Here is a 26,596-nt window from a genome sequence, read left to right on the forward strand (position 1 = left end):
TTTTAGGACAGAAAATTCTAATGTCTAATTAGAACCTCCTTACATAAGAAAAATACAATTTTATAAACAAAAATGTATGCATTATTTTGTGAATAATATAGTCTGCTTAAAATTTCAGGTTATTTTTTTAACTCATAAATTTAAAAAACAAACTTTCCATGCTTTAAAACAGGAGGAAGATAAAAGAATCAGAATGAGGTAAGACATTAAAATAATCCTAGAAAACTGTTTTTTCATACATATATACTATTATAATGTGAATTTTAAGAAGAGAAACGTAATTTCTGTAATACTGCAAAAGATATTTTATTCTCAAATTACATGAAAAACGTCTTAAGTATTTAAAGAATAAAATACTTCTTTAGATAAATATGCACATAAAGTATTAAAACATTTGAAAAAATTAAACTACTTTAGAAAATACCTTTCACCGAAAGGTAATCAATAAAGTTACTACAGAGCTAAAAGTTAAACAATGGATAAATAAATTATATTCTTTTAATTTAACTTTCATCATGAAATGCAAAGTTAGCTGATATATCTCAGGTTAACTTAACTGCGATAAATATCCAGGGGAACAAAGGCAGCGAAGAATAGTAATCTCAAAGTATTAAAAATAATAACTTGAAACAAAATTATAAAATTTTTCTTATTCCAAAATATTTGCATCATTAAAAACGGAAATAAAATTAATTTTAAATATAAATTTTAAAAAATTAGATAAAAACAGATTAAATTTAAATTGTTAGAAATAACTTTTAATTTATTAATCGATTTTAGTGAGAAAAATACAGAAATAATATAATTTTTCTTTCTTTAATTAGTAATCAAGTATTTTCGTTATTTCTATGGCTGCAGCTGTAAGATTCCGAATTTCGCTGTTTTCTTTCAAATGCCAAAATCGCGGAAATTCAAAAGAGAGTCCCCTGTTGGGTATTTCGTTTCGAATAATTAATATTTTACATTTGCTGTTCAAATCTAATCAAATATGTTTCGGCAACCAATTATAAACAGTTTTTCTTTAACGCGCAGTCTTTTAAAGAACAGATATAGTGTAAGCACGCTTTTACTGCAGTGAAATTATATTTACATACGATATTCCGGTTTTTATTTATAATTTTAAATTACTTTTTCATTTCCTGAGATAATCATTTCATTATTTATGTTTATATTTGTACAAAGTCAATGATATATAATAAGAACAGTCATATGTATATGTTTGTTTTTACTCTTAGTTGTCTACTGGAAAAATTAGACAATTTTGCGATGATCCGCCAAGGATATATTTAGAAAAAAGTGAGTTATTTTTATGTTTAAAAAATTAGTATATTTCATGCAAAATTGTTTAAAAAAATATGATTTGCAACATTTAATTCTGTAAATTCTTGTTTGAAATTTGTTACTTATAAAGTGTGGGCGAAGTGCAGAATTGCACACTTATTTGGCGCTTTTTACAAGAGTAAGAAGAATTGGATTTTTGACCGTTTTAAGTGAAAATACATCGATGTGTGCAGGGACAAAGTGAAGGGCGTGAGCAATGGCGAATTTGTGCAATTCTTTGATGTTTTTTTAAGTGAAAATAGGTCGATGTGTACATGGATTTTGAGTTTGTGCAATTCTTAAAAATGCGCCAAGCAGTGGGTAAAGTGTTTCTTAAAGAAATGTGTATAATTTTTTTTAATATTTTAATGTCCAACTTAGTTATCATATGACAAACGTAATTCTGTGCTGGTCATGGTTTCACACTTATTAGTAACTTATACCATCGGTGGCCGAGTAGTCAAGACTGCTGAATACTGATAGTTCGACCTTCTTTGGGCTTTAACCTGGCAAAAGGCCTGGCTGCATTTTTGGTTTTTATGGTTTTTCAGATCTGTAATATAAATATAAGCCAGTTTCCTTTAGAAAGTTTTTCACAATATCATCCCACATCTTAGTCAGGTAGCACTTGTGGATTTGCTTCATTCAAATAACCTAACCCAAACTGGCTGGCCTTATGCTGCCCTAAAGCAGTTACACACAGCTTGCGAATTATATATTTGTAGTAAATATATAATTCGGTGCTTTTAGTTTTAGTTTTAAGAGATGTAGAGTTATGGACTGTGTTTATGTGCTCAATTGCTGTTGAATGAAAAAAAGATAGAATGGAAATGTTGGGGCTTTATCATTGTATGCTTGTTTAGCAGATTATGTAAATGAGATAAGATGGAAGAGCTTCCAATGTTGGTACAATCAGTATATTTAATTGGCCGGCTGATTGCATTGCTTCGGTATTCTGATGTTTCCAGTTTTTTCTATAGAGTTAGTTCTTCTGGTATATACTTTTCTTGAGGCAATGACTAGTTGGTTGCATCATATATGCAGTTCTTATTGCTCTATAGACAGTGCAAAACTAACATTCGACTAATAAATCCTGTTCATGCTTTTTATTAGGTATATCTTGTTTCAGTAGCGATGTTTGAAACTATACATAACTTTTCAATAAATTAAAAATGTAGTCGACAGAAATTTCTTGTAGGTACCAACCTTCAGATAAAAAATACAAATTCTTTTTTTCAGATAAAACAAATATAAATTTCAAGTTTTTCATTATGTAATTAGTGTTGTTTATGTATTTTTTAATAAATATTCAGTAAATGAAATTTTAAATTTAGTTTAATTTTTGTTGTTAAAAAACATTATTTTGCTTATGTTGAATTTTAATTTGGTAATGATGAGAGCTTTGGCATAGTGTAAAACTTAGGGTAAAACTGGACATTACGATCCAGTTTGGCGCGTTTTCAAAAAATTGCCAAGTCGCCAAATTGGTTGTTTTCGTGTGTTTTAGAAAATTGCTAACTTATCATATCGCCATATTAGATGGTTGCAAATTTGAATTAATTCTGTAAACAAGTAAAAAATAGATCATGTAAATATGCAAAAATATCTAAACAACTTGTAAACATGCAAAAATATCTAAAACAGGACTTCAAGAAAACCAACGAAAAAGGGGGGAAGTGCAGAATCACCCACTGCTTGGCGCCTTTTTAAGAATTACACATACTCGATGTACATGTACATATTGACCTATTTTCACTAAAAATAAAAAAATCTCTGGTTTGCACAAAAATGGCACTGTGCATTCCCTTGGCTTTATCCATGTACACATTTTCACTTAAAAAGTCAAAGAAAATTGACAAAAATCCAATTCTTCTTACTCTTGTAAAAAGCAGCAAACAAATGGTTAATAACTATTTTTTATAGGATCAATAATATTAAAAGTTTTCATAATATCATATCCCACTTTTAAGACAGTAGCAAAATGGAGTAAAGCGTTTTATAACAAAATTTAAGAAAATGTAGTAAGTGGTAAATAAGCAATAAATGATCGGAAAGCATTGATTTGTATTTAAGCCCCAAGACGTTACCAGAGTTGACGCGATTTCGCTTCACTTGGCGACTGGACTGTAATCTCCAGTCTAGCCGAAACTTAGTTCATTACCAAAAGAGCAAAGTGCTTAATATAAACTTGAATAGGTATTTTCCTTGAATTTAAAAAGCTGACAATCAGGGTGAAGAAGACGAGAGAATGACTTGATTACAGAAACCAATTAACTTGTTTGGTATAGCAGGTAAGTAGTTGGCAGTAACAATTCCATGCAATACTTCAAATAAATGTTGTTTGGAACATTCAGCTAGATTCTTATTTCTATTGTAATCTTCGAAAGATCCTTCCCATGTCAGAATTCTATACATCAGATTGCCATACAATACTAAACATTCTATTGAACAATGCATTTTCCCTGTTAGAATACACTTAAAATAATCATTCCCAAATAAAGTGTGCTCCTCTGCTTTGTCATTATCACTACTGTTGGATAACTCACATAACTTATTTATGACCTCTTTAGTTGGCCTCACTATTGTATTAGAACGTAAGGTTTTAATTTCGAGTGCTTCAGTAATTAGAGTTGATACGCTTTTACTTTAATGCAAGTCGTTTTGGCAGTTCTTCCTTTCTAGAAATGGATTGATACATGTAAGATCTTTTGGATGCAGAATCGCACAACGATCTAACACAAAATATGGAATTATTTCCAACGAGTTTCCTCTTAAGAGCTGTTCCCACTGGGGTTTATCTGAGCTAACACAGTTCCATGTGCCGACTAGCTCTGCTATGCCTGCAGTTCAGATTTTTCAATTTTCAACTATGGGAAAAAACTGGTTTTGGAGATGGGTTGGCTATGTCAGTTGTCTCCATTAGCTCAGATAAACCACCAGTCGAAACGGCCCTTTCAAGGTTGGTAATAAATAGAATCATTAGGAATTTATTTACTCAGCATTGCAAGGAATAGTGAGCTAATGTTTGTTTTTTTTACTCTGCACAAAATCTGCACAATTTGGTTGGTTTTGTTTTCTTCCAGGTTTCACGATTCGCTCAGGCTCTCTAAAAGCGACTGAGATTTGCAAATGTTACATTTAAAAACATTACACAAAATTTGTAATGTAAATTTGTTGCAAAATGTTTTACACAAAAAAACATTTTGCATGCAAAATGGTATTTTGTGACCTTTAAGTGATGTTTGCGCTTGAATTGGTTGCATAACCAATTCTGTAAAACTTAAGTTTCAGTCTCAGTCTTTGGAGGGGTGGGGTGATTTGGAACAAACACATATATTTTTCAGCTGATATATTAAATGTTACTGCTAAAGCCATTTCCTTTTAATTGGAATGAAATTTTTATGATAATTGTCACTATTTCTTTCATTGTTTCTCAGAGATGTTAGTTCAGACCAAGAGTTAAGGACTTTCCAAGTGCTTCTTTCTTTAGAAATAACATTAAATCTGACACTCTTGAATCTCTGCTAAAATTTTCTTCTCTAAACTCTAATATTAAATCTTGTGGTATACACTTATATAAAATGAGCAGTAGTAGATTACTATAAGTATTAAAATTAATACAGTACAAAGTCTGTAATCCAGACTCGTCGGGACTTCGACTATTCCAGATTAGGGGTTTTTCCGGATTATAGATCATCAATTTAAATCTGGTAAGATGGCATGCAGAAATAATACAATTAAAAATATGAAACCATAATTTATGAAATAAAGAGCAATTATGATCTAAAGGATATCAAAATTTACAAAAAAAAAAAAAAAAGAAGCGGTTGATCTTTGGATTATGGTAACTTGGCGATTTTTTTGTGAAAATTTGGCGACCAACTCTGCTACAGCAACCCTCTATTTTTTTTTTTTGCACCGCCATTTTGTCTTCACGAAGTAAAGACATGTTTCTTTTCTTTTTATTTACTGAACACTTTTTTTCCAACAATCTACTAGCCGAATTACACTTATGCTAGAAATTTTATGTAACAAAACTACTTAATCATGACAAATATTAACTGCAAAATTTGTAAAAAGTGCACAATCGCAAACTCCTTGCGCGTTTTTCAGAATAGCACATACACATAAACCATTTACACGTCGACTTATTTTTACTTAAAAAAAAATCCCAGGTTTGCACAAAAATGGCATTGCACACACTCTTAACTTTATGCATCTACACTGCTATTTTCTCATAAATTACAAAAATTTGCATGAAAATGCAAAAAAATTCTGTGAATCTTTAAACTCGGAAAAAGCACATATATGAAATTACCTGATCGCGAAAAAGTTATACCCTTTCCAAGGATGAACATTTCCACGTATAAAATAAATAGAATATCCAAAAATTTTTACCTCTAAATTATCTATTATATTATAAACGTCACCAACGAATTCATACCACAAACATTACAAATGGTTACAAATACTTAGTGTCAAATATTTAAATTATTTCCATACACGTTTATTTCAACTAAAACGTATACTAAATTCCTACAAACATAAAATTCACAAAATAACTATCATTTAATTAAAATATCACTAAACCATGTACACATCGACTTATTTTTACTTAAAAAAACATCCCAGAATTGTACAAAAATGGCATTGCGCACACTCTTCACTATATCCATGTACACTGCTTTTTTCTCATAAATTAGAAAAATTTCACGAAAATGCATGAAAATACTCAACTTATTCTACTCAAACGTATTCCAAAATACAACAAACATATAACTCACAAAATCACGATCATTAAATTAAAATATAATTAAATTAAAAAACACTACTTAAAAATAAATAAGCACATACATTAAATTAATAAAAATTAGATTACAATCCTAATTACTTTAAACTAAATCATTGCTAATAACAATTTTCCAATAATATCATATTAATTTATTTACTCCTTACATTTAGAACAATGCATAAAAATAATATCCTCAAATGATTAAAAATACTAACTTACCTAATCTTCAGAATCTTCATTATGTGGCACGCACACTTCAACTATTTCACACAACGCACAATGAAGCTTAATACAAAATAATACAGTACTACAGTTTTCCAAATTCCCCCCCCTTTTCCGATTAAAGAACTGTAATTCGTCCATTAATGTCACATAACATATCTCATGATCTCTCATTTCCCTCACGCAAAATAATGCGTAGTCGGAACTGAGTACTTCTCACATTATTAATTACATTTTCAAAGTCCTACTTAGGAACCTTTATCGCCTCCAAAATGTCGCCAAACTACCAGTTACCATATTCCAAAGATCAGCCAAAAAAAGCTTAATATTTATTTGTTTACTTTAGTAAACATTTCATTATGTAAGTTGTTTAAGTTGCTTCATTTTTTGTCCTAATACTTTCTCTTTAATTCTATAAACAAACATAATTTCTTGTTCAGTTATAAAGTTCCACTGTTCAAGCCCTGTAATTGCTGTGTTGAGAATACTGACTAACTTGTTAATTGAAATTTTTTTATATTCAATAACGTTCTCTGTTACTTTCTTCGCTATTGGAAGCGCGCATGGGTAAACACTTTACTGGCATTATGCGCATGCGTAAGTTTGTGGCTTTGAGGTCCGGATTATAGATCATTCCAGTTAATGGACATACGGATTAGAGACTTTGTTCTGTATCTAATATTTCTAAGCTTCAAGTTTGAACTATTATTTTATAATATAATTTTCTTAAACTGAATATATCACTGGAACAATGCTGGCTGCAAGGATAGGAGAACATTTATATGTGCATTAATTTTCTTACCAAATCGACAAGTTAAAATTTTTATGGCTTTTTGCAGTTTTTTCCTGTTTACGATAACCCACTTATACCTTTTGCAGCTGAACCACTGAGTAGTGATCTTAAGTAGTTAAATTGAATAGACATTGAAAAGTATTGTAGTTAAATACACATTGAAGTGTATTGTTTTCGTAAATGGGTAGGTTGTAAATTTACTTAAATCACCATTAAAGGTTTCTAAAATAATATGAGGTAATTTAGTATTACACTTAGTTTTAATTTCAGAAATTTATGGAATAGTTTTGGTTTTAATTACATTTTCAATGTACCTAGTAACTTTCAATTTACATCTAATGATAGTTTTGCTACATTTTAAAGAAGAATGTTCTACTTTCATTTCTAATTTTTGCACGGTGCTTTGTGCATTAATAACTTCATATTTTAATAAATTAACTTCTCTCTCGATTAACAGTGCAAGTGATTCTTGCAACAGTTATACATTTGAATTTTTATTTTGTAATTCGCCTTCAATTTTCTTAATTAATTTTTGACAGTGGCTCACATGCAACCTCTAAATTTCATATTTTATTCAACTGTTTTTTCAAGACTCATTGTAATTTCCAAAGATACACTGCTGGCCATTAAAATTGCAATACCAGGTCTTTGAGTAATACCAGCTACAACTCAGCTGTGTTTAAGTATTTATGTTTTGAAAAATAAGCTCTATCATTTTGTAAATATACTGCTTCTAAATTTTGTAAAAATCTGTAATAAAATGTTTTTTCATAGTAAATCCATAGTTATCTTTGAATCTTTTAAAATTCTGGCATCCATGCAATAGAACTATGGATAATTTAAAACGTGAAAGTACACTACTACAGCGATTGTTTACAACTTCTTTGAAAGAAGTGGAAACTGTTATAAATGATAAAGCAGTAAGTAAGATTGATATGATACCTGTATTTATTTAATATTTTTAATGACAAAGCTGACACAGATTATTTCAATTAGATGAAAAAATTAAAGTAACATGGCTAGAAATGGAAAACTTTAACCCTTTCAGGACGGGCGTCCCATATACGCATTCCCTAAGAACGTCTCTTACAGCCAGGCGTCCCATCCACACATTAGTCAAGATCGCATTCAGAGGACGGGTGATGCGTATACACATTTTAAGAAGGAACGTTTTTCTGAAGGCCACTAGATAGCATCCTGTGTCCATTACTTTTGAAATGAACACAGTTTTAGGTTTATGACCTTGAGTTTGATATATTCTGCTTGACTTCGGTATTTTACTCATCAGCTGTTCGAGAGTGGGGGGAGCGGAGGAAAAGCGTAAACAGAGGTGGGCTCTTTAAATCGCTGTGTGCTAATGAAAACATTCTCGTATCTGATTTATATTCAATTCCTTTTTTTATTCTATTTTTCCCTCTACTATGTACTGTCTTTTAGGGTTACTGTGCGGATTTTTTTTTACGTTTTGCATTGCCTTCTGATATATTTCCGTTTCTCCTTTTTTATTTAGGAAAGCCTCACCTCCAGTCTATTATGACGGGAAGGCACTATTTATCAGAGGAAGAATATCCTAGTATGGTTAGTGAACCATTTAACTAATGCACATGAGAGTACTGATTCATTTTCTAAAGAGTTAAAAAGTGATACTTTTTCTAAGAGTTACAAAGTGATACTTCTCTGTGCTTTGAGATTTACCACACTCGTTTTCATTTTAAATTTCGTTACTTCTTACTGTAAATAGTCTTTATTGTGTTCTTTTTATTAATTTTAAACTTTATTGATGGATTTTATCAATTAAAACTTTGGAATAATTTGAATAGCACTTCCGAAAGTTATTTTAGAAGATAAGCAATTTTTTAAGTATATTTTCATGTAAAATAAAGAAAAAAATGTTTTAAGGGCTAATTTTAACATATATAAGAGCTCAAGTAATAATCTAAAATGATACCAAAATTACGTTGCTAGAAGCGAAACACTTTTTTTTTTTTTTTTTTTTTTTTTCTGATTTGTGTTATAAAATTAGGCGTAGCGATGCAAAACCTCCGTCCTGTACGGTGACTGCCTTCGATTCTCTTCTGTCCCGCATGAGCGTCTTAAACAAAGGTGCGCCGTCGCGAAAAGGTTTATGAAGATTTCTAAGGATATGGATTTAACAGAAAGCAATCAAAATCAGTGGGTTGCTATGAAAACAAAAGTTGATTAAGTGTTATCAACCACTGAAAGAAAGGGCAATATTTCCAGTATAGTAAATGAAACTAAGCGAAATTTAAAGTCTTTCTAAGTGAGAATTGAAACGTTTTGACAATAACATTAAAAACTGGATAGGATTCTGGGGACAATTATAAAATTTCATGATGATGATAGCATTGACGAAGATGACAAATTTTAATACCTTTTACAACAAGCAACTGAAGAAGGTTCATTGGCCAGAGATTTATTTACAAGTTTTTCATCATTTGGCAAAAACTATTATAATGCTATTGACCAGCTGAAATCTCGTTTTGCTAAAGCTTAACTCTTAATTCAAATTTATGTTCGTGAACTTTTAACTCTAATTGTAACACAAGTGAAAAAAGGGAAAAATTTTACTTTGCGGGTTCTTTATGATAAATTGGAGACTCAGCTGCGAGCGTTAAAAATTTTAGCGGCAACATGTGAAAAATATGAAGCAATGTAGAATAGCTTCTTTACAGTGGCGTAGCTAGGGGGGCAAGGGGGTGTGTGATGCCCTGGGCGCCGCTTGCAGAGGGGTGCCAAATGGTCTCAAAACAAGATTTCATAATATCACTGTGTTTTTTCCTCGGGGGGGGCTCCAAAAAGGTATGTCTCGGGCGCCAGTTGTGCTCGCTACTCTACTGCTCCTTTAGTAGAACTTCTTTAATAGAATCAGCTCTACCAGAAGTTCTTATAAAGGAGTGGGAATGCACACATAACCATGTAGAAAATAAAGACAAGATGAACATGCTTAGGAAACTTAGTAGAATTTCTTTATTTGGAAGTCGAAAGTGAAGAGCCGTTACAACTTGCTCGATCAGTGCTTGCGAATGATCAAGAATTTGAAAAATTTATAGTGAAAGAAAAACATCCCACTGCAGCTTGCATTATATCTAATGAAAAGCTAAGATCTGAGAAAAATGGCAAGCATTGTTTATTTTATAATAAGTCGTTTCATAATTCATGAGAATGCTTTAAGGCTGCTTAGATGTCAATGGAGGCGGAAAAGGAAACTTTGAAGAAAAGGGGAGCTTGTTTCATCTGTTTGAAACCAGGACACAATTCTAAGCTTATTTAAAGTGTATTATATGAAGTAAAAAACACCACAGAGAAAAGAGATTGAGAAACTAGGATTGAAACCTGTAGATCAAGAACTGATGAGTCGTGGACTTTTGGGGGATAGCGAAATAAACAAGAGTCCCTCAATGTCTACAGTATTACATTACAAAGCTTGTGTTCAAATTTCGAGTACACAATTTCAGTTTTGGATGAAAAGAAGATATGTGGTACAATTCCATGTGTAGAGGATCCTGATATTTATCTAATTTTGATAAAGAAAAATAGACGTTTAAGTGATACAGGAGAATATATGCCTGAAAATTTATTAATAGGAGCAGATTTTCTTGGTGCATTATTGACTGGGAGAATCGAGACCTTTGATAATAATTTGGTAGCTATTAAAACAAAACATGGATGGATGCTTCAAGGTAAACAAAGAAACTAGTCAAAATCTTTGGAGACTATAGTATATGCTACTAATTTAGATTTGACAGAATTATGGAACCTAGATGTCAGTGGTATAAGATGTCCTGCAGAAGTAAAGTCAAGGTAGGTATCCGATGAAAAAACAGTAGATTTTTTTTTCTGTAAAACTAAAAAAAACGAAGAACAAAAGATATGAAGTATGTTTGTCATGAAAAAGTGTACGTCCAGAATTAGAAAGGAATAAAGAATTAGCCACTAAACAGTTAATATCAATTACCAAAAATCTCATTACATCTGGACATTTAAGAGAATACGATGATGTGTTTAACCCCTTAACGCATTTGCCTGTGCCTCACACGGGCGAAAGTTTCCGGCAAATTTGCACATGCCCGTGTCTCACACGGGCGCCCTTGTATCTCGCGTTATTTTATTTCTAATGCTTGTCTGAGATCCGTTCCAGTAAAAATAAATAGGCTAGATTATAATTAAACTTATTTGACATAGATGGCACCACTATTCAGCATTTTTCTAAACTACCCACGTTGTAAACCACGTGGCGCATTTTGATGATTAGCTATAAGTTTGCTAGGAATTCTTTGCTATAAAGTAGTCGTTTGGTGTGGAAAAGGTAATATATCCATTTTTATTACATAAATATAATAAAAGTAAGCAGTTAACTGCAAATTATATTACTAAGTGTTTTTGTAATTTAAAAAAAGTTATCTGATAATGAGCGACTCTGACTATGACAATTTTGAATATGCCAATTTATCAGACAGTTTCAGCGATGAGAGTGAGGATTTCTTGAGTGATGGAAGTGAATTGGAAGATAATGACAACGAGATTTTGGATATAGCAAGGAATTGGTATCAAATTAGTATAAATCAACCAAACGTTGCACCACCGAGATTTCGATTTGAAGCTAACCCTGGCATGATTATGCAAGAAAAAAATAGGTGATTTTTTGACCGAAAATTAGAAATTAATGTGTGCCTTAAGGGGTTAATGAGTAGTTTAGGGATGGAATTATTGAAATTGTAGATAAAGATGAGAAAAAGGACACTATTTACCACATCATCTTGATATAAAAACTGGTGTAATAACAACAAAAATTCGCCCGGTTTTTGATGCGTTGACTAAAGCTTCCAAAGGGAATTCCTTGAGTAATTGTTTAGAAAAAGTGCCAGATTTATTATAGTTGGTACCCAAATTGATATTGCAGTTTCAGAAAAACGCAATTGCCGTAACATCAGACGTTAAAAAAGCATTTTTACAAATCAGCTTGAATCCAGAGGATAGGGAATGTTTTAAATTTCTGTGGTGGAAAGTGTTATCTAGATGAGAAGAAATAATCACTCTCTGACATTGTAAAGTGGTATTTTGTGCTTCTCCTAGTCTAGTTTTACTAGAAGCAACTATAGCTTACCATCTAGAGAATGCTCCGGGTGAAAGGAAGCAAACAGCTTGTCGACTAGAAACATCTTTTAATGTGGACTACTCTATTACGAGTTTAGACACTAAAGAAAAGGCACAAAAATTTATTTCTGAAGCTAAGGAGCTGATGTCTTCAGCACAATTCGAACTATGAGACTGGCTTACGTCTGAAAAAATTGTAGAAGAGGTGAGAACTTGGGTGAAAACTGATGAACTTCTTTGCTGCAGTATTTTTGAAATTCCAGAAAAAGGAATTACCAAAATAGTTCTGTTATTGGCAGCCCAAAGATTATTTAACCCTATTGGGATAACATGTCCCATTAACATATGCAAAAGGAAAATTAATTGGGACAATTTTCTGCCAATAGATACAGTACAAAGTCCAAGAATCTGTTTAAGTTAATAGATTTCAGTATTCAAAGAGTCTTTCTGACTAGACATATTAACAATTTAATTCTCGCAACTTGTGAGTTCTTAAAATATTTACTGCTAGTAGCTTCTCGCCAAATTGCAAACAAAAATCTTTGACTACAAGCTATTTACAACTAAGCTCTTGCTATTCGCAAATTAATTTTTCTTCTCTTAAAAACTTTAGCAATTTACAACAGAAATGACATAAATTGAATTTTATTCAAAGTAAAATAAGCAAAGAAATTTTTCACTTATCTTTTTCTTTTTCTGAATTTCTCCATTCTGATCTGACAGAATTGCTGAAATGTGGGATATTTGAGGACCTTCAGCCTTCTCCTGCAACTTCGATGCTCCGTGCCATTTCCTTCACTCCTTTTCTTTCCTCTTCTGTCCTCAGTTAAAGAATCTCGGGTTTTTGCGGGACAGCTGCAGGTTTTGGAACTGCAGTCTCCTCTTGAGCTCTTGTGGGGCCATTCGTTCTTCAGGGTCTTTGAACTTCTGCTTGGACCTTCTAACTTTTTGGTCATGCGTGGCTGTATCGGCTGGTGTTTTATCTCTTTTCCATCTCAAATCTGGACCACCTTGGGCCTCCCTCAAGTCGTTGCCACTGGAAAACGGGGCTTATGTCTTGTAGATTCCGCCCGTTCTTGAGTTTGTTGCTTTGCTGGAACACCCTCAGCAGGCCTTGCTCTCTTAGCCGGCGGTACTGGTGTTTTTCTTGCATCCTCGGTTCTCGCTTGTTGGTCTGTGGGCATTACCTTCCTCCATTTCTTTGAGCCTGGACCTTTTCCAGATTGGATCCGCTTGCCCAGTTATTGTTGTGGCCTCTCCATCTGTTTCCTTTTTTGTGTTAGGGGACACCAGCTGGGCCTCTGACCTGGCGGAATTCTTTGTTCCCTTCCAGGATCCTGTAAAACTTGAAAATCATTATGGCTGTAGTAAGGTTTTGTTTGGTCAATATTTGCACAACCAGTTGTTGGCCATTTTCGGGCTTTAAATAAAAAGTGGCTTCCCATATTCTCTCAACTAAATATGGCCCTTCAAACCTGGGTTCAAACTTTGCAACCCTGTTTTTGGGTGCGGATGATAATGAGTGTTTCAACTTGAGTACTTTCTGCCCCATTGTATATTCCATTTTTGGTATAGACCCTTCTTCTTCTCCCATGGGGTCCATGTGCACCTGAAATGTATAATTCTGGAAATTAAGATTTGCGCCATCTGCACGTAAGAAATCGACTCCTAATGTTACGGATGTGAGTAAGTTTTTGACCATTAAAAAATTAAATTTGAACACATCATTTTTACTTTGTACATGCAGTGCAGTTTTCCCCAAACATACACATTGTTTGTCTTGGGCAGCTATTAATCTTTGTCCTGTGGTTCTAAATAGTCTATAACGACGAAAATGTTTCTTAAAGAAATCTTCTGAGAGAAATTAACACTGAGCTCCGGTGTCCAGGAGGGCAGTGGTTGATACATTATTTACAATAATAAGTATCTCCAGCATGGCTAGATTTTGCACCACCACTGTGTTCAGACGAATTTCTGAGGGGCTTTTCTTCACACTCGGTGACCGCGCCCCCTTCTCGATCACCGCTTGTTCCTTTAAATTTTCCTTTTCCGCCCCCTCTTCTATCCGAACGCCTTAGATTTACTAGCGCTTTTGCTATCGGCCTTTCCACCTTCTCCCGTCTGCTGATACGCACTCTGCCGAATTTGCGTTTTTTCTGCGGAGTAAACCTTCAATGTTGGCCAAACTGGTTCGCACACGCTTTCTCCGAGTTCCTTCTGCATTGGAACTTCATTGCAAGCTAGAAGAGATTTTCTAATGTTTGTGGGTTATGGACTTCAAGAAAATCTTGAACTGACGGTAGTAGACGGGGTAAAATCACCTTGATAAGTTCATTATCTGGCCTCTTCCCGTACAATAAATTGAATATTCCGTAAAAGAAACTCCGTCAAGTCATCGAAATTGCTTAGATATTTGCTAAACAATTCTGATTCTAGCTTCATACAGTCTTTAACAACTGGAAATCCTTTTGATAATGCAGACTTGGAGTTTTCCCAATCGTGCGATTCTGAACCTGGGTCTCCCAACAAAAACTTACCAATTTCTTTATACCAGGTGAGGGCTTGACCTTTTAAGGCTGTAGTCATGATTGTAATTTTCTGCAGCTGGTTCACTGGGTATAAGGTAAAATGCAGGTCCAGTTGCTCCAGGAAGGTCATCACTGAGCCTGTGCCGTCAAATGTTGCGGCTGGCTTCATAGCGGCACGTGCCGTTTCTACAATAAATCCGAATCCTTTATTATTCCAAGTAAAATTTAACAGAACTCCGTCTTTGGAGTTTTACAATAAAGCCGACATCCGGGGCTTGAACTTAGGAAACTAATAACTAAACTGAACTAATCTTAGCTAAAAAGATATAGCCCAAGCTTATCAAGATTCTAATGGAGTTGGCCCTGTGATGCTTCTTTGGCGAAATGAAGCAACTCCAATGATGGAACACAGCAATAACTTTTATTTAACACTAAAAAAAATGGCGACCTACAAACAAGAAAAGAAAACATATTCTATCATTTAAAAATAAATTACATTCTTCGTGCGAGAGTCGCACGAGGCACTCGAGTCTCAAATATTGCCATTCACAAGTACCTTAATGTTCATCTATTTAAATTATTTAAACTACAAGATTTTAATATTTTTTAAATCTGTTACAACCTATCCCCCAACGGAGAGACTTTTACCGAAGGGAAAAGTTCTGTAAATTTCGAAAGTTTATAAGCTCGGCTTGCTCAATTGCTTAAAGAGAAAAGATAACTTCTCTCATAAGTTTTCAAATTTTCAGGCCGAAAATTTTAAATTTTAAACAAATATTTTTACACCACATTTAAATAGGAAGAAAATGGAACAGTGTTCAAATTAGTCTTCTTTTTTTTTTTCTTGACGGCGCCTAGATCTCTTCCATGGTGGACCAGTTCCTCGGCTGTAATTCACAGCAAAGCCTTTCCTCAGTTCATCTGTGCCTTTCGGATAATATTCATTTGTCATTTGCTTTCAACAATTGTTTTCTTTGTCTATTAGTAGCGGCTTTGATATTAAATCAAAAGCCGAAAAATGATGATAACTCTGCAATGCAAAATGATTCTCAATATTAATTTCTTTATCGTTTTCCAATTTTTCTTGAGCATCTTCCACGCCTAATTCCGGTGATTTAACTTTCTCTTTAAAGACATCTCTGGATGCTTTATTTTCTTCCTTCATTGGTTCCAAGATCTTCTCTTCTGCTAATTTTCTTTTTCTTTGAGCTCTAGTAGAAATGGCATTAAAATGGTATCACTAAGTTTACGTTCAAATGATAAACTAATAAAATAAGGCAGTTCAGTGTTAACAGGAAGTAATAACCTGATATCACTAATATTACGTTCAGTGATGAACTAATAAAATAAGGCAATTCAATATCAACAGGAAGTAATAACCTGGTATCACTAATATTATGTTCAGTGATGAACTAACAAAATAAGACAATTCAATATCAACAGGAAGTTACGTTCAGTGATGAACTAATAAAATAAGGCAATTCAATATCAACAGGAAGTTATAATCTGGTATTGTTAATATTGCGTTCAGTGATGAACTAATAACATAAAGCAATTCAAAATTAACAGGAAGTAATAATCTGGTATCACTAATATTGTGTTCAATGATGAACTAATAAAATAAAGCAATTCAATATTAACAGGAGGTAATAATCTGGTATCACTAATATTATGTTCATTGATGAACTAATAAAATAAAAATATGCACGATTATTCGATCTCGGTCGGTGCCTCCAAAATAATTATGACTGTGATGCTTCTTTGGCGAAATGAAGCAACTCCAATGATGGAACACAGCAATAACTTTTATTTAACACTAAAAAAAATGGCGACATACAAACAAGAAAAGAAAACATATTCTATCATTTAAAAATAAAATACATTCTTCGTGCGAGAGTCGCACGAGGCACTCGAGTCTGGTTTCAAATATTGCCATTCACAAGTACCTTAATGTTCATCTATTTAAATTATTTAAACTACAAGATTTTAATATTTTTTAAATCTGTTACAGCCCCTTAATGCTAATTGACTGCAAAGCTATTAAGGGCCTAAAGTATGGCCGAGCGTAACAATAGCTTAAGAGAGAGTAGCCTAAAAAGGCAGACACGTGCCAACCAGAATCTCTGGTTCTCTGTGATTAAGACAGTAGAACTTCATGGTTAAATACCACTCTTCCTCAATTTACATTCAGATGTGATTCTAAAACTACGTTCTGGCCGGAAGTTGTAAGTTGAAATTAAGAAGCGATAGGAAAGGAAGTTTAACCCAAAATTTAACTGTTAATAAAATTAACGTAATTCTTATGATACTAAGAAGAATTTTGGGCATAAAAATCTTGACTATGAAGAGTTGGAAACCATTCTCTGTGACTCCGAAGCTACAAAAAACACTATGCCACTTACATATATTGAAGATAATTCGGAAGGTCTGAAACCATTAACTCCCGCTTGCTTCTTACGAACTATTCCCAACAGAGAAACAACTGATTTAGGCGAAATCAACGGTAAAAGCCTAAATATACGATTTCGTTTTGTACAAAAATTAAGGCAGGATTTTAAAGGATGAGATTTCAGAATGAGTATTTAGCAATGTTGAGTCATAAAGGCAAGAGCAGGGAAGAATTTTGAAGAGTTTAGGAGGTCATTCTCGTAGAAATTTATGGCAAGCGTATCAACTGGCCTTTAGGAATCATCATTGAAGTCTTTTCTGGAGCAGATGGGTACTCAAGAGTTCCCAGAGTGAGAAAAGCTGAGGAAGACAAGTTGAGACCATTCCAGAGACTTTATCCATTACAAATCAACATTTTGGAAAAGTTACCATTCATTCCTCGAGATGCTCGAAGGGATGAAAGTGACTGTACTCTCTGTAGCTAATAATTCAAATTCCAGTGAAGATGATGATTCATCACCCAAAGTCCCAGATTTTGTCACTAAAGCTGATCGACATGTTGAAATTCCCAATAGACTTGATTTATAATTTTTGTTGCAATTTATAGGTGTCCTACAAATTGAAAGGTAGGAGGTTGTTTGAGTAATACCAGCTACATCTAAACTCTGTTTGAATTTTATGTTTTGAAAAATAAGCTCTATTGTTTTGTAAATATACTACAGTCAAAAGTCGTTAATCCGGACCTCAAAGCTACAAACTTTCTGAACATGCGTCAATGCACGTGCATGTGCATTTACGCTTGCTCATAATACCTTTACGCATGCGTATATGCGTGTACGCATGCGCATAATGCATTTACGCATGCTCGTTTGATGTATAACGGACGATATAAGCTAAGCTAAAATTATCTAATTATCTATTTCAGTTAACGTTGCAGATTGCATTGTTCCTTAATCTTCGAATTGGATCCCCCTTATTATTTTTTGCAGAATGTTAGAGCAATTTTATAAAAGTAAGCTTGAACTTTCGATTATGTCAAATAGAATTTCCGATGCTGGATACTGCCAAAGGAGCGAAAGCATGTTTCGATGTCCATCAAACAGAAAGTGGAATTGCTGCAAAAAATAGATAAAGGCATGTCCTTGTTTCTCTAACCATTCCGAAATCTGTTTATCAATTTCACGCTGTTCTGCGGGGGGGGGGGACGTCGCGGCACGCAATGAACTGGAAGTTGATCTATCAGCACTATCCTTATCTTCAAGGCAGATGTTTCTATTTTATTCGGCTTACAGTTCATTACTAAATGTAATATTTCATCTTGATGTACTCTGTCTTTGATATGATTTAAATCAAATTCATTATAAATATCACGAATACACATCAAATAGTTTTCTGGTTGTAATTTTCTAATTTCGACTATGTATGCTTTACACATGCGTGCGTTGAAAGAAATGTTTAATAAAGTAAACAAATAAATATTAAGCCTTTTTTTTTTGTAAATTTTGATACCCTTTAGATCATAATTGTTCTTTATTTCATAAATTACGGTTTCATATTTTTTATTTTATAATTTCTTCATGCCATCTTACCAGATTTAAACTGATGGTCTATAATCCGGAATCGCCGAAGTCCCGACGAGTACGTATTAAAGACTTTTGACTGTGCTACTAAATTTTGTAAACATCTGTAATTAAAGTGTTTTTTCATATTAAATGCATAGTTATCTTCGAATCTTTTAAAACCAGAAAGGAATGATCTGACAAACGTCAAAATCACATGAAAGAAAGAAGTTGGGATATGCAAATGATTAGTATTTCAGCGCATTTAGATGACGCAGGAGTGAGAAACGACATCTAAAGCACTGCATAAAAGAAAAGTTGTGTTATGAATTTCTCATTCAGAAAGTGCTTTGTAAAGTTAGAGTTTGCTCAGAATATTGTGTTATGCCTCAAATAAGAAGAGCAAATGCTTACCAGCAAGTTACGAAATTCGGTAGAAGCAGGATCGTTACCTATCAAAAGTGTAAATTATCGTTTCGTGATATTGGAGGTCTCACTAGTCGACATCCAACCACTGTAATGTGAATATGGAATCAATGGATTGCTAATGGTCATACAGAACGGCATGCAGAATCTCAACATCCTCCAATGAGTAATGCCAGAGAAGAGAGACATATTGTGAGGTCTGCCTTGCAAAACTGTACGACCACATCACGGGCTGTTAGTCAGGAGATGGGCATGTTTGCAGCACACCCAATTTCAGCTCGTAAGGTGCACCGACGTTTACAGCAGCATGGACTGGGTGATCATTACTTTGGCTTCCCTTGACAATGCTCCCTCAGGATGGGTGGGGCAATCCTAGCCCTTCAGGGGGTCATCATCTTTGTGAGATGGGTGTCATTGATCCTGGAGCCCCAGTGAACTATCCTTTTTTCCGTCTCCTGTGAGCTGAAATTTTTGGTAGGGAGTGGCAAGAAAACTGCCCACGTATTTGGCATGCGTCGATAACTGTGCCGCTGGAAAGGAGGGTCCTCGTAGTTGAAGCACGAGGTATTGTCCCCAACATGCTGCCTGGGGCTCTGCTTCAGCTAAACGGGTGGCACTTTGTCATCCTCACGGGTGTCAATTGGCTGGCCACTAGTCATTGGCTTGGGGATATGCTCTCAGGAGTACCTGCTTTCAGGAATGCTGACTGTGGAGCTTCAGTTTGTGTATAAGTCTGGCTAGCCCTAACACTTGTCTTAGGGCTAGCCAGACCTTACGAATTTTTTCTTTCTTCACTATGGCTAATTCACAGACAAAGCAAAAAGATACCAGTTCACAAGGAAGACAAATTGAGCAGATAATTGAAGATCATTGCCTTTGTCTCCTGAATAATGGACAGGACACATGCTTCCATGAACTTACAAGGCCATTCTACACTTTTGATCTAAACATCTCTGTTACGATTTTGCATTTTTAGTGTTGGAAGTGAGCTTTACAGTAGCGATCATTCTCCCATTCTTGTATCTCTTGCACAAAGGGGAGCAAACTCCATGTCGAAACTCTCTGGGTTTATACTTGATAAGGCAGACGGAGAACTCGTCTCTTCCTCTGCAGAGCTCACAGAGAAAATGGTAGAAGATGTGCGTATTGATGATGCAGTGGAAGCAGTTACAAATGCTATTACTCGGGCAGCTACACTCTCAATTCTTAGAACATCAGAAAAAATGCTAAAGTCTTCTAAACCATGGTGGAATCATGACTGTCATGAAGCACAAAATAAAAGCATGGGGAATTTTTTGTAGATACCTTACTCTGCGAAACCTTATAGCATTTAAAAGAGCCGAAGCAAATGCGCAGAAAGTAAGAAGGCAGAGCCAGAGGGATTCCTGGATTTCATATGTGTCATCAATAACATCCTCTATGCCAAGTAAGCGGGTTTGGGAAAGAGTTAAGAAAACATGCAGAATATATAAAGACTACTCACTTTCCTTTTTGGAAAAAGATGGTCGAGTGATTAGCTCCATAGAAAAAATTGCGAATACTTTGGTGAGACATTTGCTGCCGTTTCTTCAAGCAGAAACTATTCACCTGCATTTCTCTCTATTAAGCAGCGCTCTGAAAGAAATCCCATCGCATTCAGCTCTTCCAACTCTGAGCCGTATAATAGAGACTGTACTGTGCTTGAGATAAGGAGAGCTTTGTTACAGACACATAGGTCTTCTCCGAGTCGTGATGGCGTCAATTACGATATGCTGAAGTATCTGTCCTCTAAGTCACTGACTGCCCTTCTCACTCTTTACAATAGTGTGTGGAAGGCATGAACTTTTCCCAGTGCATAGAGGAGAGCTGGTTGTGATTCCTATTGCTAAGCCAAGGAAAGATCCAAGGAATCCCTCCAACTATCAGCCAATTGCCCTTACGAGTTGCTTACGCAAGCTGTTTGAAAAAATGGTTAACAGCCATCCAGTCTACTTCTTGGAAAAGAATAAAGTTATATCGCCTTATCAAAGTGGTTTTCAAAAGGGGAGAACAACCATAGATAACATTAGAGACATCCATTTGAAAACCTTTTGTAAAAAGAAATCACCTTATCTTTGTATTCTTTGGCATTGAGAAAGCTTATGATAAGGCATGGAAATATAGTATACTTCGGGATCTTCACAACAGTGGCTTGCATCGGTAGTGGACACTTAACCGACACCAATTAGCCGACAGGGACACTTAGCTGACAGGACATTTAGCCGAAATGGACACTTAGCCGACAGGACATTTAACTGACACGACACTTAACCGACATGGACACTTAGCCGACAGGGACAGTTAGCCGACATGGACAGTTAGCTGACAGGACATTTAGCCAACAGGGACAGTTAACCAACAGGACATTTAGCAGACAGGACATTTGGCCGACACAGAGAGTTAGCCGTCAGGACATTTGGCTACGGGACACTTAACTGTCAACGCATTTAGTGAACAGGGCACTAAGCTGACAGTGATGTTTAGCTAACACATACCCAATAATTATTCAAACTTACTATCAATTACAAAATTTCTCGACTTCTCCATAAGTTCAATATTTAAGTTATTTTTTCATTATCAGTAAAATTTATTTTTCAATTCTTAAAGATCTGATACGTTCTTTTAATTATTGTGTTAATTTAGCATTGTTTGATATTTATCATGCCGTTTGGTGTATATTCACCAAATTGAAAAAGCGCTGAAATTTCTCGTCAGGGAATATGAATTAAATTTCAAAAGGAAAAAAGAAATTTTTTTAGCTAAGTATGGTGGTCACTTAATTACATTTTAATATGATCTTTAAAAAATATCTGTAAAGCTTGTTGATTTAATCAATTGGGTTCTTTTGAACACCTTCACATCATTAATAATTTTTCTTGTTTACTTAATGACATTAATTTTCCAATCTCGCTCTTCCAAATGCTTTCAAATTTCTAATACCTTTACATTTCATTACTATTTTACTTATCACATCATGTTACATTCTTTCCCTTACAAAAGCGTTTGGCTTCTCCCACTAATGAAATTTCCTTTCCCTGTCATGAAAAATCTGAATAATGCAATACAAATTATTTCGTATACTTTTTTAAAGAAACGTATATTGGTGAGGGTTAGTTTAGCAAGTATATTCTGTTATTAAAAACAATTATAAAAAGAGAACTTTTAAGACTAGGAAAGGTATAATTTATTTGAGACCTCTACAATCTAAAGTTCATGCCACCGTTCTTGAGATAGAAATTCTGTAACCTTTTATTGATCACGCCTCTCGCTTAAAATACTTACTTAGGTTAATGTTTACTGCACTAAATTGGTGCAAAATGTTTAATTTAGGAGTAAAATATTCTTTAAGGTTTTGTTTTATTCATAACTGAAGCTGCAAAAGGAGAGGGCCACAAACTAAGTCTGCGGCCACCTAACAGAAGTAGGTTTGGTTTACGTAATTACGGCAATGCCAAAGGGCTATCTGGCCAAAGGCAGGGATACCATCATCGAGGACTTTCTAATGAATACTGGCTCGTATACATGTTACACATGGGGAAAACCACAAAAACACCCATGCAGCCTGTCTGTTCATGAGATTCGAAATTCGGACCGAACTGCCAGGGTTCATGACTCTAAAGTTTGGCCTCTGCTGAACCTAACAGAAATAGGGTGACCGTTTTAACATATAGAGTCTTTTGCAATGAAAATTGCCTTTTTAGGCTAGAACTTTATAAATGCATTCAGAAAAATGGGCACAAAAAATTTTCCCATTACTATGTAGTTAAACCGAAAACTAGAAAGAGAAGGAATGAAAGAGGGAAAAAGAAATAAATTAATGAAAAATGAAATGAATATTTATACATTTTAACAGGTATTGCGAAAAGTTATATTTTATAAGAACAACATTAATATAAGATATTATACTGAAAATTACACATTGCCACTTTCAAAACATAGTACATAATATTATGTAGTTACATGACTAATCTAGTTAAATCCAGCATCGATAGATAGCACCACATTACGAGGATTTTTCAGGATGTGACGCTTTGCTTCACCTACTTGGTTTGTAGCCTGCTCCTTCTGCATGGATTCAGTTATGGATAAAACAAAACCTTAAAGAATATTTTACTTATTAATAAATCAAACATTATGCACCAATTTAGTGCTGTAAACATTAACATAAGTATCTTAAGCGAGAGGCGTGGTCAATAAAAGGTTACAAAATTTCTATCTCAAGAATGGTGGCATGAACTGCAAATTATAAAGGTCTCAAATAATTTATACCTTTCCTTGTCTTAAAAATTTTCTTTTTATAATTGTTTTTAATAACAAAATAAAATATATTTGCTAAACTAACCCTTACCACCATATGTTTCTATAAAAAATATAATTCAAGAATAACAATAATTTTTATCGCATTATTCAGATTTTTCATGACAGGGAAAGGAAATTTCATTAGTGGGAGAAGCCAAACGCTTTTGTAAGGGAAAGAATGTAACATGATGCAATAAGTAAAATAGTAATGAAACGTAAAGGTATTAGAAATTTGAAAACATTTCGAAGAGCGAGATTGGAAAATTAATGTCATTAAGTAAACAAGGAAAATTATTAATGATGTGAAGGTGTTCGAAACAACCCAGTTGATTAAATTAACAAGCTTTACAGATATTTTTTAAAGATCATATTAAAATGTAATTATGTGACCGCCATACTTAGCTAAAAAAAAATTCTTTTTTCCTTTCAAAATTTAATTCATATTCCCTGACGAGAAATTTCAGCGATTTTCAATTTGTTGAATATACACCAAACGGCACGATAAATATCAAACAATTCTAAAGTAACACAATAATTAAAAGAACATATCAGATCTTTAAGAATTGAAAAATGAATTTTACTGAGAATGAAAAAATAACTTAAATATTGAACTTATGAAGAAGTCGAGAAATTTTGTAATTGATAGTAAGTTTGAATAATTATTGGGTATGTGTCAGCTAAACGTCACTGTCAGCTTAGTGTCCTGTTCACTAAATGCGTTGACATTTAAGTGTGCTGTAGCCAAATGTCCTGACGGCTAACTCTTTGTGTCGCCTAACTGTCCATGTTGGCTAAATGCCCTGTCGGCTAACTGTCCGTGTTGGTTAAATGGCCTATCGGCTAAGTGTCCTTGTTGGCTAAATGTCCTGTTGGCTAACTGTTCGTGTCAGCTAAATGTCCTGTCCGCTAAATGTCTTGTCGGCTAAATGTCGTGCCTGCTAAGTATCTGTTTCAGCTAAATGTCCTGTCGGCTAAGTGTCCGTGTCGGCTTAATGCCCTGTCGGTTAAGTGTCATGGACCCGGCTTGCGTGACAATCTACAAATTTTCATTCAGAATTTCTTGAGCACTAGGATTGAAGTAAGGATTGCCTCTGTTTTGTCTTATGTTTTTGAACAGGAAGAGAATGTGCCTCAAGGCTGTGTACTTAGTAGAACCCTTTTCGGCTTAAAAATAAACTCTGTATTAAAAGAACCTTGTTCCTTTCCTGGGGTCTTTATATGTTGATGATCTACAGATTAGCTGTCGAGGGGCAGACATGAGATACATAGTTAGACAATTGCAGATCTCTTTGAGTAAGTTCCATGAATGGTCAGAAAACAGAGATTTACATTTTCGAAACAGAAGCCTTTGTGAATGCACTTTCGTAGGAAACGAGGTTTCCATCCTGAGCCTGAGTTATATCTGAATGGTACAATTATTCCAGTTGCACCTAAAGTAAAATTTTTAGGATTTATTTGTTCGGCCGAAAATTGACTTTCCTTTCTCATGTCTTAAACCTGAGAAAGACGTGTTTAAAAACACTAAATATTTTAAATTTTTTGGCGAACACCTCCTGGGGTGCAGAGCATTGCTCTGTGCTTTGCATTTACATAGCACTTATCTGCTCTAAACTGGACCGTAACTCAATTGTTTATGGATCCGCTCGGTCTTCTGTTTTTGTTAAAATTAGATCCTGTTCATCATCAAGCTCTACCAATTTGTTCTGAAACTTTCAGAACATCTCCCGTCCAGAGCCTTTATGTTGACTCTAACAAACCATCACTTCATCTGAGGCATTAGCAGTTGTTTCTTTTGCAGTATTTTAATATTTTATCGCAACCTGAACATCCTAATAAACTGTGCTTACTTAATAATGTGTAACACTTTATTTGAAACATGTTCATCCTGTGTGCCTACCTTTCCTTTAAGAGTTCATCCTGTGTGCCTACCTTTCCTTTAAGAGTTCACCCTGTAATTTAGGAACTCTTCCTCTCTGATATTTGCCCCCAAGCAGCGCAGAATTTTAAAATACGATGTTGGGAAAATGCACGGATCCAGCTTCTTGATGTTTTTGACCATCATGTGAAGGCAAACACTAATGACATTGGTTATAGACAACTCTTTGCTGAGCAGAGCCATAAATATGGTAGTTATTTTCCAGTATATACAGATGGATACAAGTCGAATGTTCATGTTGGAATGGCATTTGTAATTGGAGATCACGTAGAGGGCAGATGTTTGCATCATGCTTTCTCAGTCTTAACATCTGAACCAACTGCAATATATTATGATCTTTTGTACATCTCAAAGCTCTGCCACAAGAAGTTCATTCTATATACAGACTTGTATAGTACACTGAAAGTGTTAGAAGCTTTTTTCCAACACTCAGAATACTGTAATAGTGAACACTCTGAAGACACATATAAGCTTAATGAGTCGTGGATATGAAATCCTATACTGCTGCCCCCTTCCCAGTGTTGAGCAAGTATTGTAATTATTTTTTTGTAACAGAATAAATGTTAAATCATATTTTGTTGAATATGTCAAAAAAAAATTTTTGAGGTACTCAGTTTATCATAGAGTTATAATTAAACAAAAACTAAATTCAGTGGTATAACAGCCCTAGTGGGCCAATGCCTGCAGTGCCCCGAAATCTGCTTTCTTGACCGTGGGCCCTGGGGTGAACAAGTGGTCGGTTTGTCGCAAGACCCCCCAGTGTTTAGTCCCCAAGCGAACTTGGTACTCATTTTATCTACTCAAAGATGGAAATCAAGGAATGAAAGGCTGAGTTGATCTTGCCAGACGGGGGATTGAACCCCGGACCTGTGGTGCTGCTGTGCGATGCGCTAGCCACTGTGCCACCGGGCCTAGAGTTCTTCCTCCATTTTGTAACAAACTAATTTAAATTATGCATTTTTGGAGAATTTAATAGTTAAGGGGTAATTTTACATTTGTCAAACAATCAAGTCAAATTTATTTAAATTCAGATTCAGTTTAAATACAAATTTAATTCATTCTGATGATAAAGTTAGGAAACTTGAAATAAAAAAACTGGTAAAACATCGTGAATATTGTTAAAATTGAAAATTTTGTGGTTTACATTTGTTTGACAAACTGAAAGTGAATCTGACTGGATAGTGATTTGCCAATAAGGAC

General features: G+C 34.4%; 1 protein-coding gene across 3 annotated transcripts in view; it reads left to right on the top strand.

Moving 5' to 3' along the window:
- Positions 1-842: 842 nt before the first annotated feature.
- mtSSB (mitochondrial single stranded DNA-binding protein) overlaps positions 843-26,596 on the top strand; it is a 65,420-nt gene continuing 39,666 nt past the window's right edge. For 2 of the 3 annotated variants that reach the window (XR_015039792.1, XM_035350266.2), the window contains exons 1-2: positions 843-1,054; positions 1,236-1,296. Coding sequence is in view for 2 of the 3 variants with exons in the window: in XM_035350266.2 (XP_035206157.2) it covers positions 989-1,054; positions 1,236-1,296 (127 nt within the window). In the remaining variant the exon portion in view is untranslated. The remainder of the gene's footprint in view (positions 1,055-1,235; positions 1,297-26,596) is intronic. The other variant, XM_035350265.2, reaches the window with a different exon arrangement.

Source organism: Stegodyphus dumicola, chromosome 2, assembly GCF_044657685.1.
Source record: "Stegodyphus dumicola isolate Sdum_Otavi_A_Nest chromosome 2, ASM4465768v1".
In the NCBI taxonomy this organism is placed as follows: Eukaryota; Metazoa; Arthropoda; class Arachnida; order Araneae; family Eresidae; genus Stegodyphus; species Stegodyphus dumicola.